Source organism: Lagenorhynchus albirostris, chromosome 20 (genome assembly GCF_949774975.1).
Source record: "Lagenorhynchus albirostris chromosome 20, mLagAlb1.1, whole genome shotgun sequence".
NCBI lineage: Eukaryota > Metazoa > Chordata > Mammalia > Artiodactyla > Delphinidae > Lagenorhynchus > Lagenorhynchus albirostris.
The window spans coordinates 20,865,487-20,882,235 of NC_083114.1; the positions used below are offsets into that span (position 1 = coordinate 20,865,487).

General features: G+C 43.1%; 2 protein-coding genes, 1 long non-coding RNA gene and 1 other non-coding gene across 4 annotated transcripts in view; 3 read left to right on the plus strand and 1 right to left on the minus strand.

Annotated features, from left to right (window-relative positions):
* Positions 1-840: 840 nt before the first annotated feature.
* LOC132511344 (uncharacterized) lies at positions 841-3,637 on the plus strand. The gene is made up of 3 exons (XR_009537596.1): positions 841-1,115; positions 1,224-1,315; positions 3,109-3,637. It is a non-coding gene; the product is annotated as an uncharacterized LOC132511344 (long non-coding RNA).
* On the plus strand, positions 2,891-2,987 carry LOC132512432 (Z30 small nucleolar RNA). The gene has a single exon (XR_009538161.1). It is a non-coding gene; the product is annotated as a Z30 small nucleolar RNA (small nucleolar RNA).
* A 499-nt stretch (positions 3,638-4,136) lies between the features above and the next one.
* LOC132511343 (peroxisome assembly protein 12-like) lies at positions 4,137-7,823 on the minus strand. Its single transcript, XM_060134468.1, has 3 exons — positions 7,196-7,823; positions 6,347-6,900; positions 4,137-5,526 (listed from the first exon to the last, which is right to left on the minus strand). Exons 1-3 carry the CDS (start codon positions 7,316-7,318, stop codon positions 5,127-5,129), a joined length of 1,077 nt encoding a protein of 358 aa, XP_059990451.1. The 5' UTR covers positions 7,319-7,823; the 3' UTR covers positions 4,137-5,126.
* Positions 7,824-7,953: 130 nt separating this feature from the next.
* Positions 7,954-16,749, plus strand: part of LOC132510711 (AP-2 complex subunit beta-like) — a 79,545-nt gene continuing 70,749 nt past the window's right edge. Inside the window, 2 exon segments of the mRNA XM_060132947.1 lie at positions 7,954-7,987; positions 8,388-8,556. The gene's annotated coding sequence lies outside the window, so the exon portion shown is untranslated.

Sequence of the window (16,749 nt, forward strand, 5' to 3'; positions counted from 1 at the left end):
TTAAAAATATACACGCCTGGGTTCCAACTCCAGATTCAACCTTAACGATTCTGTAAGTCTGGATTGTGGGAGTTTGTCGTTTGGTTTTGATGCTGGGGGACATCTATGTTGTTAAGTTTCCTCCTGGTATTTCCAACTCACTGAATTTTGGAAAACACTACACCAGTTTCAACTTTACCTAAATTTGGTAAGCTCCCCTATGCTTTCTCATTTAATTCGGGAGTTAAATTATTTTCTCCCAGAATCTCCAAATCCAACGCATCTTTCAAGACCCAGATCAAATGCCACCTCTCCCAGGAAGTCTTTCTTGCTCTCTTTCGCAGTTCTTTGATATTTAGTGGCACCTCTTGCTTATTCAGGAAGCGTCCAAGCCCCTGACAAGCCAATGAGTTTCTCCTGGTCGGGGAGAGAGGGACACGTTCATCAAAGTCCGCCCCAACCCCTAGCCCTCAGGCGGGAATTCGGCGCAAGCACGATACTCTCAGAACACTGAATCGATAGTTCTTCCTGGAAAGCCAGGGCACACACACCCTCTACAGCCCACCTCAGATGCCCTTCCTCAGTTGTGAAACGAGGCACCAGCAAAACCACTCCGGATGTCAGTCTCCCCAAGGTCGGGGATCAGGGAATTGGAGGGCGGGCGGGGACTACTCAGGGTCTTGCTTTCAACTTTGAGCATGTAGCCCGCCAAGCCAAGAAGAGACTGCAAAGACGCCTGCGCCTTCCGGCCCTCCCTCCCCACTCCAACCCCGGCGTTCGCCTAGCCCTCCGATTGGCTGCTCCTCGCACCAGCCGAGCCTCAGGGCTGCGGCCCACGTGGTCCACTGGTCGTCGCGGGATTGGTTGTCCGGATCGGGCTGCCGCGGCAGCCGGCGGGGTAGCGAGGTGGAGCAGTGTGGGAAGCCCCAAGCCCGTACCTCTGGGACTGAACGGCGGCGGGTGGGCTGCGGTCAGCCTCTGCAGGCCTGGGCAGGCCTCCTGAGAGTCTAGGGCGTAAGAGTTTTGGGGGGTTCGGAAAGCGGGCTGCGGACCCCCTGCCTGAGGCTTTGGTTTGAGCCCCGGATCCGGCCTTGTGTTTCCTCGGAAGGATGGCATCTCAGTCTTTCCTGAAGTTGGTGGGGTTTGGATGTTATTATTATTATTATCAGCAGTAGTATTGTTATTGTTGTTATTATTATCGTTTTGAGGATACACCGTGTATAAGTATTGGTGGTCCTGCGCAGGACGCCATGCAGAATGCCATGAGTTAGAAGCTGGAGGACGGAGGGCTTAGAGATGCTTGAGGGACGTCCTTAACCTATGTGAAATGTTGGAGGTAAGTCGGCTTTATAAACCGTGCTGATGCTTGTATAATCCAGGCGGTTAGGGTTTAGTAGGGAGGGTCGTTCACTGACTGAATTAAACTGTCGCTTATTGAGCCGCCTTCTGTGTCCCAGGCATCATTCTGAGTGTAATGGATGCAAAGGCCAGTAAGAGGAAGTCCTGGTTCTTTAGGAGCTCTGCGTAATGGGGCTGGTGGGAGAGACGGGAGGTGGTGGACGTGAATGGGTGAATAATTGGCGTGTGATGCGTACTGTGGTGGGAAAAAGTGCTGTGGGAGTCAGGAGGGGATGACTGAGGGAGTTAGGGACCACTTAACAGAGAAGGTGACGTTTGAACAAGGTTTTAGAACTACAGACTTTCTCCAGATTGAAAGGGGTAGAGAAGGCGCTCCAGACAGAGGAAAGCGTACTGAGGAAGAGAACTAGGAAAGTGTGCCCTCTGTGTGTGGCTGGAGCACACTTGGAGCTCTGCTCACAAGTTTCATGCTTTTAGACAAGGTTATTTAAGTTCTCTTAGCCTGTTTGCTTTTTGTAACGTGTACTTACTTCTGCACAGGTTGATGAGATAAAGGTTCGAGCCTCTAAACAGGCACTTTACTAGTTTCCCTCTCTTTGTGGAATTCAGTTGCTGAATGGAGAACACAGACCATAGCTGTACGTTTTTAACTATGGAGTATCAAGCTATTGACATTTATAAATGGCTGAAGGAGGCATGCTGTGTCTCCGGAATTGTTATTTAGATACAATGCTGAAAAGCTAGAGAGGTTGATATTGTTTGTGATCCTAGTACTTTAGCATAGCATGTCAGCGATAGTAAACTACGAGGTGTCATTTAGAATAAAATGCAGGCAGCTTTCTCATTCAGAAATTGATCATCCATCTTGTGAATTACCCAGGCTTTGCATTGTTTCCTTTATCTTGCCCATGGCCTGGAGAAAAATGAAATTAAACCTTGTATTTAGCTGGTAGTGGAAAAATATAAATCTGGTAATCAGACCTCAGTTTCTCTTTCCAGCATTGCTGTTATTTTGCTATGGACCTTTGTCAAATCCTAGCCTCCCTGGGTCTTGGACTCTTTAGCAGACTCTTGTATAAAATTTTTTATGACTATACTTTTCATCTTTGTTGGCAGCAGAATTGTAAATCAAATTGTATGTTAAATGAACTGGAGTTTACTTTATAAAGGATTTTAGGAGAAAATCTTTTCTAAAGATTTTGCTTTAGAACTAGATTATAAATCCTTTCACAGACATCCCTGAGATTTTATCATGCATGGTGTTTGGACTCACCAAAACAAGAAATGTTTTTGAACTGTAAACGCTTCTCCACTCTACTCTGCATTTCAAAAATTTTAAAAAAGCACCTCCAAAACAAAACTTGTTCAAGTTTGCATTTTTGTACAGCAGAGTTGCTTGAGGTGAATAGTAGAAGAGCAAATATTGAAAGCCCACGGTTGCAACTTATCTAAAAAGAAGTCTTTTCTTCTCATGGGCAAACCTAAGTTTTCTTGGATGTGAAAATAGGGTGTTGGGCTGCTCTTAGATAATACAAGGAGGTGAAAAGCAATGATGCAATGATGAGTGAAGTACAGTCTGACCTGGTATTGCCATTGCTTCAGTGTTGGCATTGACCAGGGTATGACCCCTTAATCTTCTCTCTGAGCTGATTCTGGTTGTGGTTTTTCCACATTGGTAATGTTTTAGCCTATTAGGATACTGGTTTTATTATATGTAAGAGTGTTTAATATTCTTTTGAATTACTGATACTTTTCTGTTTTTCTTTGTAGGTTGAGGTGAAAAATATGGCTTTGATGTCTTCATGGAAAACTGCATTATTTCAATCCTGAATCTGGTTCGGTTCCCTTATTGACTTATTACTATATTAAAAATGTTTATTTAGCAGTGATTGTAAAATGAAAGTAATTAACATGTACATGTTTTTTGGGGGGGAGACTAAGGGGAAACAGGTGTTCAGCCTAGAAAAACATTTCTCATTGGATTTCCTGTGAAGTCAGTGTGTCTTGGGTTTAACTTTGAAACAAATTAAAAAATTTTTAAATTAAAAAAAAAGTTTACTTAACTATGCTATTTGTTCTGGTAAAACCTTGTGGTTTAATAAGAATTTTTGCAAATATCCATTATATTCTTCTCTTGGTACATAAAAGTGTTAATATTTTAAAATCTATAGGACATTCTATTTCAAAATTTAGTTCTATTATCTTAGTGCTGTCAGAAAATGTGCTTTGAATTGCTGAAATGAGTTGTATTGGACAACACCTGTCTCAGCAGAGGCACTTAAAAATCATTTTCATCCTTCCTCTTGTAGTAATGATTTTTTTTTTTAACCCGTATGTTTTTAACCTGTATGTTTAACCCTGCCAATCCAGTGGCAACTTAAGTGTTTGTGCAGTATTTCACTTGAGAAATAAGGTATTTCACTCAAGATTGAAGTCTTGCTGTTGGAGAATAGGATTTCTCTCCAATATTGGATTAGCAAAAAAAGCAAAATATTAATACAGAATGCCTCAAAAAATCAAAGGTAGGGGCTTCCCTGGTGGCGCAGTGGTTGAGAGTCTGCCTGCCGATGTAGGGGATACGGGTTCGTGCCCCGGTCCGGGAAGATCCCACATGCCACAGAGCGGCTGGGCCCGTGAGCCATGGCCGCTGAGCCTGTGCTCTGCAACGGGAGAGGCCACAACAGTGAGAGGCCCGCGTACCGCAAAAAAAAAAAAAAAGTCAAAGGTGGCCTGAATGAAAAATTTAAATACCTCGACTAATCTTTCAGTTTCCACATAATCATGACATGGAACAGCTCTTTGCCAAAAAACATTTATTCTTAAAATTTACTTAAGCGTTTCGTAGAAACTTTAGTAATAGCCAGAATAATTCATGTCAGCTTAGCAAACTCTTAACAGCAAGCAGAAAGAGCTTATGAAAAGATCCTGTCTTTACACAGTCATAGTTAGGGCAGTATTTTACTTCATCTCTTCACTAATAGCTTTGCTTTCACACTGAAGTCTTCAGACTATTCTGTATATACATTCAACCCCTATTTTCCTGTAACCAGTTTCCCAAGGAAGATATGTGTGGTTCACAAAGGGATCTTTAAAAGGTGATAAACTATAGCAAATGTTACTTAACAAATGAGTCTCAGCATATGGAAGGAGAAAGTGTTTCTAAGTATTTCTATAAAAAGCATGTCCATGGTAGGGGTAGTGGGGTGGTGGTGGGATGAACTGGGAGACTGGGATTGACATGTATACACTGATGTGTATAAAAGCGATAATTAATAAGAACCTGCTGTATTAAAAAAATAAATAAAATAAAATAAAGCAGGTCCATATTTCATACTGTTTGCAAACCGATAAAACCTATTCCTAATAGGCAGATAAATGCTTTCCTTTCTCAAAAGGCCTGCTTCCCCTTCACTACCCACTCTACGAGGTCTAACTTGGGTTTTTCCTGAAAGCTTGTATACCTCTTGTCCTTTAAGGAAGGGGACAGGAAAAGCTTCTGTGCCGAGTACCCTCTTTGATCCCCTTCTCTATGCTGACCCTCACATCCCCTGCCAGTCCTGATTCTCTCACTCTGACCAGCTCGGTCAACTCCAAGTAGAGGTGTCTACGGAGCAAGCTAAAAGGTTAAGATCAACGAGTACATCCTTTTAAAGAAATCCATGTGGCTGTTTAAAGTTCATACCATTATTAATTGAGGATGATCAAACAATGCTATTTACCGTGCGGAAAAGCAGCCCTCTGGCCTTATAGCGCAGTCATTTCGTTGTGAGACAAGGTGCTAATCCCTTTCAGTTCTCAGGGGAGTACAGTTTTATCAGATGCTGTACTTGTGTTGGATAACCTGTGATGGGACAAGCTCGGTGACTCCTCACGTAATTAAACACACAGCGATAACAAAACACATAGCCAGAGGTGGCGAGAACGGTGTCATTCACGCGGTTTTTACGACAGAGTGGGCACACAGTCTTCATTTGGGGCAACAGGGGAGAATCAGAATTGTAGTCTAGATGTACTGGTGGTGGTGGAGTAGGCAGGGCAGTCAATGACTTGATGGTTTCTTCGTTTCCGGATGAATACCACCACTCAAGGAACTGCAGGAAGAATACACCCGTCGAAAGGCCAGTAGAGAGGCATGAGGCGGCACCTCCCACGGCTTGCTTCAGAGCTGACTTTATCTTCTCGCCAACGCTGTTTGGAGAACAGAACAAGGAGGCAAAAGGAGAAACTGTTTATTTAGGTACAATCACAGAAAAACTAATACGCGTGTAATTCTTACACTTTTCATTAGAATCGTTGATTCAGCTTGGGGATTGAATAGTTGCTGGACTGGCGTTTTCTCTTGTAAGTGTCTATTCGAAACAATTCCTCTTTCTGACCTACCGTATTTTAGGAGTTCTAGGAGCTAAGCTTTGTTTTTAATGACTAGGGCTTTGTTGCTTTGTGTTTTGAGAAAGAAATTAATGAGCCATTGATTATATAGACCTTTTATGGGGGTGGAAGATAGTATATCCAGAAAAAGAAATAACTCACTTAAAAAACAACTCAGCAGTACTGAGGAATATATTTGAACTTGTCAGAGAACACAGACACTAGGAGCGGGATAGCACCATGGTTAAGAGCAGTCTTTAGAATTGTATTGATCTGGCTTGAATCTCAGCTCTGCCGCCTGTTAGCTGTGTGGCCTTGGCAAGGTACTCAAATGTTAGAACTTAGTTTCCTCAACTGTTAAATGGTGCTAATGCATTTATTTCATTGAGCTGTGATGAGGATTGAGATAATATATGTAAACACCTAGCACAGGGCCTGGTACATAGCAAGTGTGTGCAAAAATGTAGCCAGTATGATGAGGAATTTTACCAGGATGGAAATCCTTGTTTTATGGACACAAGAATTTTTCGATGATTTTATGAAATACCCCAAAGTGGACTGAAGGGGGTAAATTTCATAAAATTGGGATAAGATTTTAGGATTTATTAATCAAATATGTTGGGGAAATGTTAAGCCTTACCTCCCAGCTGGTTGCTGCATCATGCTGGCTTCGGCTGGTTTGTGCTCCAGAGCTTGTATATCCTGAACTGTAAGTCGACCTAGCCGAACCCCAGCCAGACTCAGCAGTGGTGAGTGATGCTGAGCCTTTCCTAGGATGTATCGAAGCTGCTGTACAAGAAACCAGCCTTCCCAGGCCATGTTAACAAATGGGTAGGCTGCCAAAAAGGCTCTGTAAAATTGTTTCCAGCGGGAAGTAGGGGGATGGATGGAATATTCATCCTCTTCTCTCAGGCTAGAAATCAGCTTCTCCAGCTTCACTTTCAGATAGGGAAGAAGAACCAGGAAGATAACTGACTTCCAAAGCTGCTTCTTTGGGAGACCAGCACTGGCCAATCTCTGAAGCTTGTGTGTGTCTCCCATTACGATCCTCTTTAAGCCATAAAAGTTTTCAGAAAACGAGGCGCTGGTTTTAGACAGATAATGTTGCTGGAGCAGAAGATCTAGCAGCGTGAAGATTTCATCAAACCACTTCCACAAGAAGCCGTAGCGGGCAGGATTTGATTCTGCAAGAACCTAAAGCAAAATAAATAAATGAAATTCATTCCATTACACAGCTACTATGCCTTGTATTTATATTTCCTTTTTTTCCATCTGAATTTCCACACTTTTCTTTCTGGGTCTACCTTAACCTCCCTTTAGTGCTAGGTATTCAGTACACATAACAAGAGACTCCATAACCATTAAATCATGTGATGTGCATTATATGCTAATTGGTTATTTCAAAACTTAGGCCAAGAAATAAATTCAGATTATTGGCTTGGTTTTTACCCGGACGTTCCTAAAACTTTTCAGAGAATTAAATCCTTACCTTGACCACATGATGAAGAGCAGGTCTCACTGCTGTCATTAAACTGTCCTGTGCTACCACCTCAAAGATGGATGGCTGGTCATCCACCGAAGCAGTTGTGATGTGAGCCCCGTGCTCAGCCATAGTTTCGTGTGTGCACTGGGTTTTACTTTGCCCACAGACTCTCTAGTAAGCATGAACTTTCTGGGGGTGCCAGATGGGTGATATTTTACAGGAACTGGGCAAAAAAGACCTCTTCCGGAGGCAGAGGGGAGGGGTCTCAAGGGAAGGTGAAGAATGAAGTCAACGCGGACACCCACGTTAGGGAAGTAGTGTGTGGAAGAGGTGAGTTGATTAATGCTGCACCTCACAGGGAAAAGCGTGACTATGGGGGGACAGGTACGGCGAAGGAGCGCTGGCCTCTCGAGCGGCAGTCCTGGAGGCGGCCAATCACGGACTCCCAATCCGGAGGGCTCAAAAGCCAGGCGGCTCTGAGGGATCGAAGGTGCCAGTGCAGGCCGGCCCCAACGGCCTGGCTCAGCTGTGGGCTGTGCAATCCCGCCGCCCGCGCCAGTCCTTGCGAACTGACCCCAGGCGAGGGGCGAGGAGCCCGCGACGCCGCGTTTAAGAGGAGGTCTCGGCTTTCTGTCAGAAGCCGCAACCGGAAATAGAAGCCGCTTGGAGCCCGATGGCCGTGGAGAGGCGCTCTAGCCCCGAACGCGGCCCCGCGACCGGAACTAGAGAACTCTATGATCTCACAGGGACTTCCGCTTCCGCCCCCAGCGGGCTCGGTTGGAGAGGAGTTTTCCGCTGGTAGGTTTTACTTTTCTTAGCTGGTTTTGCATCGCTGTCTTGTTGGAAAGCCACGGCTCTGATATCTCTCTACAGAGTCTTTTTGGCAAGGTGTTGGGTCGCCGCACTGACGTCTGGCGCCCGGAGCCAGAGCTCGGCCTGTTGCTGAGGCCTTTGTTCCCTGGGGCGATAGAGAAGCGAGGGACCCAAGGGAATGTGGAGATGGAAGGCTCACTTTGCTTGCGGCGGGTGTGGTGGCTCACTATTTTTGCCGCCTTCGGGAAGGATTTGAAGCGACAAAGCCGAGATAGAAGCCTTAGCCTTATGGCTGCCAATTATTAACAAAAAAAAAATTTCCTGCTGTTGTTCAGAATTTGGGACGATTTTTTTCATTCAAGCTGGTACCTTAATTGTCTTCTAGGTTAGGTTACGTTCAAGCAGAACTCTAGGCACTTGCAACACTAAATGAAAATGGTTCCTACCCTCGAACACGGTAGGATGCGTCACATTAGCGATATGAATACAGTGCTAAAACGGAGTGATGCTGTTGAATTCTAACTCGCATGAATTGGGGAGGCTTGGCAGACAAGGTACTTTTCATTGTATACCAAAGTAAATGTAATTAACCTGACCTTTTGCAAACTACTTTTACATGTTATGCAATTGCCTTGAGTAGCTGCAGGTTTACTGAATTTGGATAATAGTTAAAGTTCATCTCCTCTCTCTCCAACCTCTCCCCTCAACCCCTGGGCTAAATAGCTAGAAGTAGAAGTTTGCTTACTTTATACCATAGAGGACGTTATGGTATAAAGACAGTTAATTGTTTCACATAATGAGAACGCTGGAACAAGGTTTGGGTTTAGTTGTTTCAATAGGAGAAATAAAATCTTGCAAATTAACCTTAATTGTGGTTCCAAAAAGTGTTTCAGGGAATTCCCTGGCGGTCCAGTGGTTAGGACACTGTGCTTCCACTGCAGGATGCATGGCTTGGATCCCTGGCCAGGGGAACTAAGATCCTGCATGCAGCGTGGCCAAAAAAAAAAAAAAAAAAGTGTTTTATAGTCTGATTGGATACCTGCTGGAGAAAGTCACATTGATGGAAGATTTTACCTTACAGAGTTTTAAGGAGTAGAGATAATGTATCTACATAAAACACCTAGCTGTAGCTTCTTGGTCAGTGGTATCTCTTACAGAGAGGCTTTTCTTAAGTGAACAGCAAAAAGACAAAGTTGAGAAATAGCATCACCTAAGACGAGTGGGAAGTTAGTTAAACATTGGTATCAGGGTTCTTTGGTTACAAGCAACAGAAAACAGGCTAATTTAAACTAAAAAATTTATTAGAAGAATATGGAGTAGCTAACAAAATAAGGAAAACCAACTCTGAGGGAACAGGAATTACACAGTCCTACTGGATGTTTCTAGCAAGAATTAGCAAAGGGTCATACAGGCATCGCTGTTGCAATGAACGAGCTTCAACAAATTTCTGTCACTGTACTTATGATTCAGATCCCTATTGACTGACCTTGGTTCAGATTTCATCTCCACTCGCTGTTTCACTCTTAGCCAGAAGAGTGCAAGACACCTTAATAGTCCTTTGAGAATATTCCAAAAGTAAACTGATGTTGTTATGTGAGAAAAAAGGCAGTCAAAAATAACAATGTCAATTATTACAGCCAATAAATAATAAACACCTCATCACAAATCCCACTCCCAGGTTTATGGTGTAATAAGCAAGACACAGAAATGGATTGCACTTATGTTAAAAGGTGTGAAGAGCCATCAGATAGGTTAATATGGTGAGTTTAGAGGAAGAGACAATAAGAGCTGGGAGAAATGAGGCCGTTCAAACTAGCTTAAACAGAAGCTATATTGGCCTTTGTAACCAAGGGGAAGATCGTTTTTAACCTCACGTTTTATCTCAGCTTCTTTCTGCCAGTTGCTTTCTAATACAGCGATGTAACCTGGTATCTCCTGCATCTTATATCAGGACCAGATGTCCACTGAGAAGGTTTTGTGGATTAGGTGGACCTCAAAAGATGAGTACATTTGGAGAAAGTCAAATTGTTTGCTTTAAATATAGAGAGGAAAATAGACCAATAATACATAGTCTATACTGTTGACCATAATATAGAGGCTCTTAAATGCTAGTTTTAGTACTTTGCTTGTGGACATTCATTCATTTATTCCTGAATAATTTATTTATTCATTTATTACTGAATACATCCTGTGCGCCAAGCATTATGCTAGGTGCTGGGTAGACAGTAGTAATAAAAACAGACTTGGTATCTGCCCTCATGGAATTTACAGTCTAGTTGGGGAGAGAGATACTAAACAAGTAAAGAGACTAATATATAATTTACAAATGGAATAAGAGGGCTATGATGGGGGTGGCAGTGGGGCCTGGGAGAGAAGAACCTTTTAGACTGGGTAATCAGGGAGTGCCTTTATGAGATTACAATTAAAGTGAGACCTAAATTATAAGCCAGCCAGGCCTGTGTGGAGTTGGGGAAAACGAATATTAGGTAGGAGGAGCGGTAGTTGTGAAGGCCCTAGGATGGGAAAGAGCTTGGCCTATTTGAGAGCTGCAAAAGCTAACAAGAGGTGAAATGAAGAGGAAATGAGGAGTGACTGAAAAGGATAAAATGATATTAAGAGAGGTAGACAGGAGCCTAACCACTCATAGGCCATGGGAAGGAAACTGGATTTTAGTCAAAGTATAATGGGAGGTCATTGAAGGATTTATACACCGGAGTCATGACCAGGTTTATATTTTTAAGATGACCCCTTAGTGGTTACATTTACTTTGTGAAAATTCATCAAGCTTTATATTTTTGGTGTGTACTTTTTGGAATGTTAGTTTATACTTCAAAAAAAAAGTGAAACAAAAATCTGGCTGCTGTATGAATAATGGTTGGGAAGAGAGTTGAGGTTTCTAGTAGTTGAGGCAAGAGGCGATGGTGGCTTGGAATAATGAGGTGAATAGAAGGGATTGGATGAATTTGAAATATATTTTGAAGGTAGGATTGACAACTTGTAGATGGAATGAATGTGGCAGTTAAGGGAGAGAGAAATCAAGAATGACCCCCAGATTTCTGGCTAGTAATTTCTGGCAGTGTAATTTGTTCAAATAATTGCAATCATAGCAAATATTTACACAGTCCATACTATGTGCAGGCATAGTTCTAAGTGCTTTACGTACACTAATTCACTTCATCCTTGTAATAATATTATGATTGGATATTAGTATTTCTCCCATTTTGTAGATGAGAAAACTAAAGAGCAAAGAAATGGGGAAAACTGGGAGAAGGATAGGTTCTGTACCAATTAGGAAATGAGGAGCTGTTGAAAGTTTCTGAACCGGGGAGAGGTATGAATCAAAGATTTTTCTGGTGGCATCTCTACAAAATCCACCTCTGTCTTCTGTGAGTTGTACCTGGAACCACAGTTTTTAAACACCTCCCCCAATACTCTTTATGATTTGCTTAATTTGGGTGGGCCATATGTGCAGACTTACGATCAGTGCGGTTAGCAATTTGGTGGTGAAATTTGGGGACTAGGTCAAGGCTAGAGATAGATATTTTGGAGTCATATGGGTAGGAAAAATGATTGAACCCATGGTATTGCTAAAGGGTTAGTGTAAAGAAAATGTATGAATATAGAACTTAAAAATAAAATGCTTGCTACTTTCTCCCTCAGACACCATCCTATCTCTCTTCTCTTTCAGCTATACTTTCTTATGGAGTTATCTGTTTTCATTTCCTTACCTCCCATTTATCTTCACACTTCTTCAGCATGGCTTTTGCCTTCATTATCTCTGCTGATGGTCTCAGCAATGACATCGAAGACCTTTGTGCTGCTAAATCCTTGGACACTTTTCGGCCCTTCCTCCTTTTCTCTCTAGCAACTGTTGTTGTTGACCACTCACTCATACATTTATCCATTCAACAAACTTTGGAGAGGGGGCGGCTAGGCCTCAGAGATATAGTATATAGGTCCTATACTTTCATAGAACTCTAAAAATGTCCTAAATGATTATGACCACCAGCTTTTCCTTCTGCCTCTCTACTTCTCAGTCCCCTTTGCACTTTGGTTTCCCAACTTCTGCCTCAGGCTCTCATTCTTCACATTCCTCTTCTTCTTTTTTTGGTTAAAGACTTTATTATTACTTAGAGCAGTTTTAGGTGGGAAGTTTTCGTTTTGAGGGGAAGGTACAGAGATATCTAGGTCTTGGTTTCTGAAAGGAACTTACTTTTGTGTAAGCACGCCTGTTACATGCTGGGCGCCTTACCTACTTTAAGCTTCACAAGCTGGAGAGAGTTATATCACTGGATTTATTTCACAAGTAAGACTAAGGTTGAGGAGACGTTAAGTAACTTTGCTAATCACATTCAGGACAGGGATTCGATCTCAGATGGATTCAAACTCAGATCTGAGGCCATGTCAACCTCTTTTCCTTGCACCACTCTCCTCCAGTCCCACTGCCCTTGTATGGTCTTGGGCTGGATCACCATTGTCCACATTCCTGAACTGGCCAGGGAAATTAGCTGGGTTTTTTTGTTTGTGTTGTTTTTAAGAAAACAGGATGTTTCACTAGCCCTATGTGTAAGTTTTTAGAGAACTCCTGTGCGAGGAAACAAATCCAGGGAATGCCAGCTTGTTTAATAGATCCGTTCCGATCGTAAGTGAACTTCCTCGAGGCCCGAACCTCAGGTCACTTCCCGACTGCGCAAAATTTTTCCGTCTCCAAGGCGACCAAGATGCCCGCCTTTCTGGTTCTCCCGCGCGCGCGCGCCTGGATGACGTCACACGGCGAGGCCGTCTGACGTCAGAGTTTCCTGTCCACCATGTTTGTCCCTGGCAAAGTGGGTTTTGCGCAGTGGCTTAGACCTGGAGAAGGAGTCGTGGCGTGCAGGAAACCATTACAGCACTGCTCTCTGGCTGCTGCTGCCACCCCTGCCCTTGCCTCCGGTGAGTTCAGGGCGGCTAACTTTGGGGTGTGTCCCTCTTTTGGGGAAGGGAGCCACGCTTGGTTGGAGACGGGCGGAGGAGAGCAGTCTTAGGAGCGTGACCGTTGAAGATGGAGTGAGCCGTCGGGTGTGACCGTTATGAGGAAGAGGGTTGGAGAAAGGGACTCCACCGCTGGAGCGGGGTGAGGGAATCCGCGGGGTGGCAACTGGGAGTTGGGGGGCACTAGGGAAAAGATGTTCGAAGTGGGGGGTTAGGAGGGCCAGAGGCCAGGGGTGTGGCCGGTAGAGACTGGAGGCCGAGGGGAGAACCTTCTTCCCAGTTTGGCGTCGTTCACTGAGAGGCTGGGACGTGTCCAGGTACCAGAAGGGGAAAGGGGTTCCCCCAGAGTTTTGCTCATAGGTGGGCAGACCTCACCCGTCTTCTGTAATTTGAGGTTGAGACACCTCTCCCTCACCTCGTAATGGAGGAACATATCCCTAGAATCTTGACCACCTGGGGAAAAAAGAGGAATTCCTGACATTGGAGAACGGGAAGAGAAACCTCCAGAATTGACCCGTTGTGAGAGAGGGGGAAGCAGGTGGGAGTAAATCTTAGCCCGGAGTTTTTTCTTTCTGGTCTTAAAAGGAGCGGTCTGGTTTGAGGAAAGACTGTAGATTAAGACAGAGGTAAAGAAACTGGAACTTCCTGTTATTCCATATTCTTTGAATCCAAAGAATTGATTCATGCTCTTTGTTTTCAGAGCACTGAAAACAGTGCCCATTTGCGGGGCAGACTTTTTTTCAACTCACCTGGCTGCTTCATTATGAAGCAGTGTGAATAAAGTGTGAATGCTTCATTAAACTTTGACTTTTAAGAAGTGTTTTTTAAATGCCAAACACTGTTATAATCATGTGGTTTAAAAGAGAAAGTAAAGAAAACTCAGTAAGTTTAGAAAAGGAAGAATGACAAAGGAAGTGGTCTCAGTGAGGAACAATTTAAATTATTAATCACCTCCCTGGTATAATTCTGTTGCTTAGCCTCAGGGTACACTTACAGAGTCATAATAGAAAGCAGCAGATGAAGGAGATGCAGCTGTACAAGAAAACGTGTAACACATTCCAATGATGACTAAGTGTGGTGGTAAGATGAGAACTGTTTGCAGGTATCTTAGTAGTTTTAAACTCCCAAAGAAGCAGAAAGTATAGTGTGTTCTGCAAATAACCTCACTGAAAATTGGGTGGTAAAGGTAATACAAAACTAACATTCTGTGACTTAAGAGACTCAAGAAAGTCCAGTTCTTCCATCTTTTCTTTTTCTTCTTTGACACACCCGTATTTTAAAATATTACGAACCAAGCTGAACAGGGAACGAATCAGGTAGGATGCATTTTCGTTTCTTCCTTCTTTTCTCTCCTTCCAGGCCTAAGTTTTCCAGAGTTTATTTCAGTTAAGAATTGGATGTAAAACTTTTGAGCTTTTTTCTTACCGGATAATATTAACATATTATTTTGTGGTCATTTTTAAATGGAAATTGCAGGTGTGTCTGTTGTAATGAGTTGTCTGCTGTCATTTCTTAGGCAATAAATGATACCTGAAGATGCCATTGTCTTTGCATTATTGAAATATCTGATTAGCACCTCTCACCCTTGTAATGAAAGATTGCTGAGATGACCTTTCTGCTTTATAATTTGGTCAACTGTTCACTTTTTCCCTACTAGCACCAACTGTGTAAAGTCCTACTTTATGCGAAGAGGGGATTTAGTGGCCTCGCCAACTCTAATTTAGCTGCCATTTCCCAGAGAGCCATTTGAAATTAAGACCCTATTAATTTTTTTCTGGCCTTATTCTCTTTACGGGCACCGGAAGGAGGGAGGAATAGTTGAGAAGGGACTTTTACAAGCTATATTTAGTAGAAACTAGGTTATGTTAAATCTAGATGTATAATCCTGTACAGGGAGACCTTTTCTGAAATGCAGTGACATACTCTGGGCTAGGAAAGTTAGAGTGATTGTGCTTTTGACTGTGGCAGCGTTATTATTATTATTTTTTAACAATGTCCTGAGGTCATACCTCAGGTCCTCAGAGCAGCCGGTGACTTCTCTAGTTTGATCTGCTAAAAAGGTAGTGTGAATTCCAGCTCCATGATGGCTTGGCTTTGCCCTGGGACTCTCCTGAGGAATAAATTCTCCCCCAGCTCCCAGAAGGAACTTGATTTTTGAGGCTCTTCAGCAAATACTTGACTTATTCTTTGAACTCTATCTTGGCTGCTTTTTCTTTGGCTTCTAAAGCAAACAACAGCTTTTTTTTTTTTTTTTTTTTTTTTTTTGGTGTACACGGACCTCTCACTGTTGTGGCCTCTCCCGTTGCGGAGCACAGGCTCCGGATGCGCAGGCTCAGCGGCCATGGCTCATGGGCCCAGCCGCTCCGCGGCATGTGGGATCCTCCCGGACCGGGGCACGCACCCATGTCCCCTGCATTGGCAGGCGGACTCTCAGCCACTGCGCCACCAGGGAAGCCCCAGACAACAGTTTTCACCATCTTATGTTTTAGAGAATCTGACCATATTCATCTCTGGTATGTGATTAAGAGTATCTCATTAAAACAACAACAACAAAACAACAAAAAAACAGTGTCTCATTTAAAAATATATACAGAGACTTCCCTGGTGGTGCAGTGGTTAAGAATCCGCCTGCCAATGCAGGGGACATGGGGTTTGATCCCTGGTCTGGGAAGATTCCACATGCCACGGAGAAACTAAGCCCGTGCGCCACAACTACTGGCCCCACGCATTGCAGCTGTTGAAGTCCACGTGCTCTGGGGCCCATGTGCTGCAACTGCTGAGCCTGCATCCTGCAACTAATGAAGCCCGCGCACAGCAACGCAGAGTAGCCCCCACTTGCCACAACTGGAGAAAGCCCACGTGCAGCAACGAAGACTCAACGCAGCCAAAAAATGCATACATATGCAATTTTTTGAGGTGAAATTCACATAACATAAAATTAACCATTTTAGAGTGAGCAGTTTGGTGGCATTTGGTACATTCACAGTGTTGTGCAACCCCGACTCTTCTCATTTGTTTTTGTTTAGGCTGGTTTATTTTTATTTTGGGGGAGTTTCTTTTGGCTTAAGTCAGGAACTGACATGATAAAATGTTGCTCTGCCAATATGTGTAAGGGATATTTCATTACTGTTGTGTAGGACAGTGCGAGATAAGAGAGTGGTGTGTTTCTCCTTTCTCTTCAAAAGCAGGGGTTCTTAATTTAGGGTCTAAGATCATGTACTTGATTCTCTCCTCTTCCCTGAAATTTTGTGGGCTGGTACATTATTCTCTAGTAAGAACTTAGTGCTCACAGTGTAAAAGGACAGAAATCTAGTCCTCGATGATGAAATTTGTTAGGGGAAGTAATGAAATGTGTGGGTCACTAATAAAGGTACGATTTAAGACTAGGTTAATTTAATATTTAACAGATCATGCTGAAATTTTCTGTTAAAAATTTAATATATGTGAATGTGTATGAGAGCTTTAGAAAACAGAACGATTTTGGTGCCCTTTTTCAAAGAAACAGTGAGAAATTCCAGGCAGCTTTTGTCTTTAAATGTGAAGCAAGTTTTAACTTTTGATGATCCCAAAGGATTAGAGTGGTGTAACAACATCCTGGATAGACTATAATGGCCTTGAGCTGTGGCCCTCCTGTCAGGCTCTAGTACTGTAATCATTTCTGTATACTGGTTTTCCTCTTTGTATATATAAGTTCTTAGATGATAACTTCACATTTATTCCAGGTCTTTTTTTTAATTAATTAATTAATTAATGGCTGTGTTGGGTCTTCGTTGTTG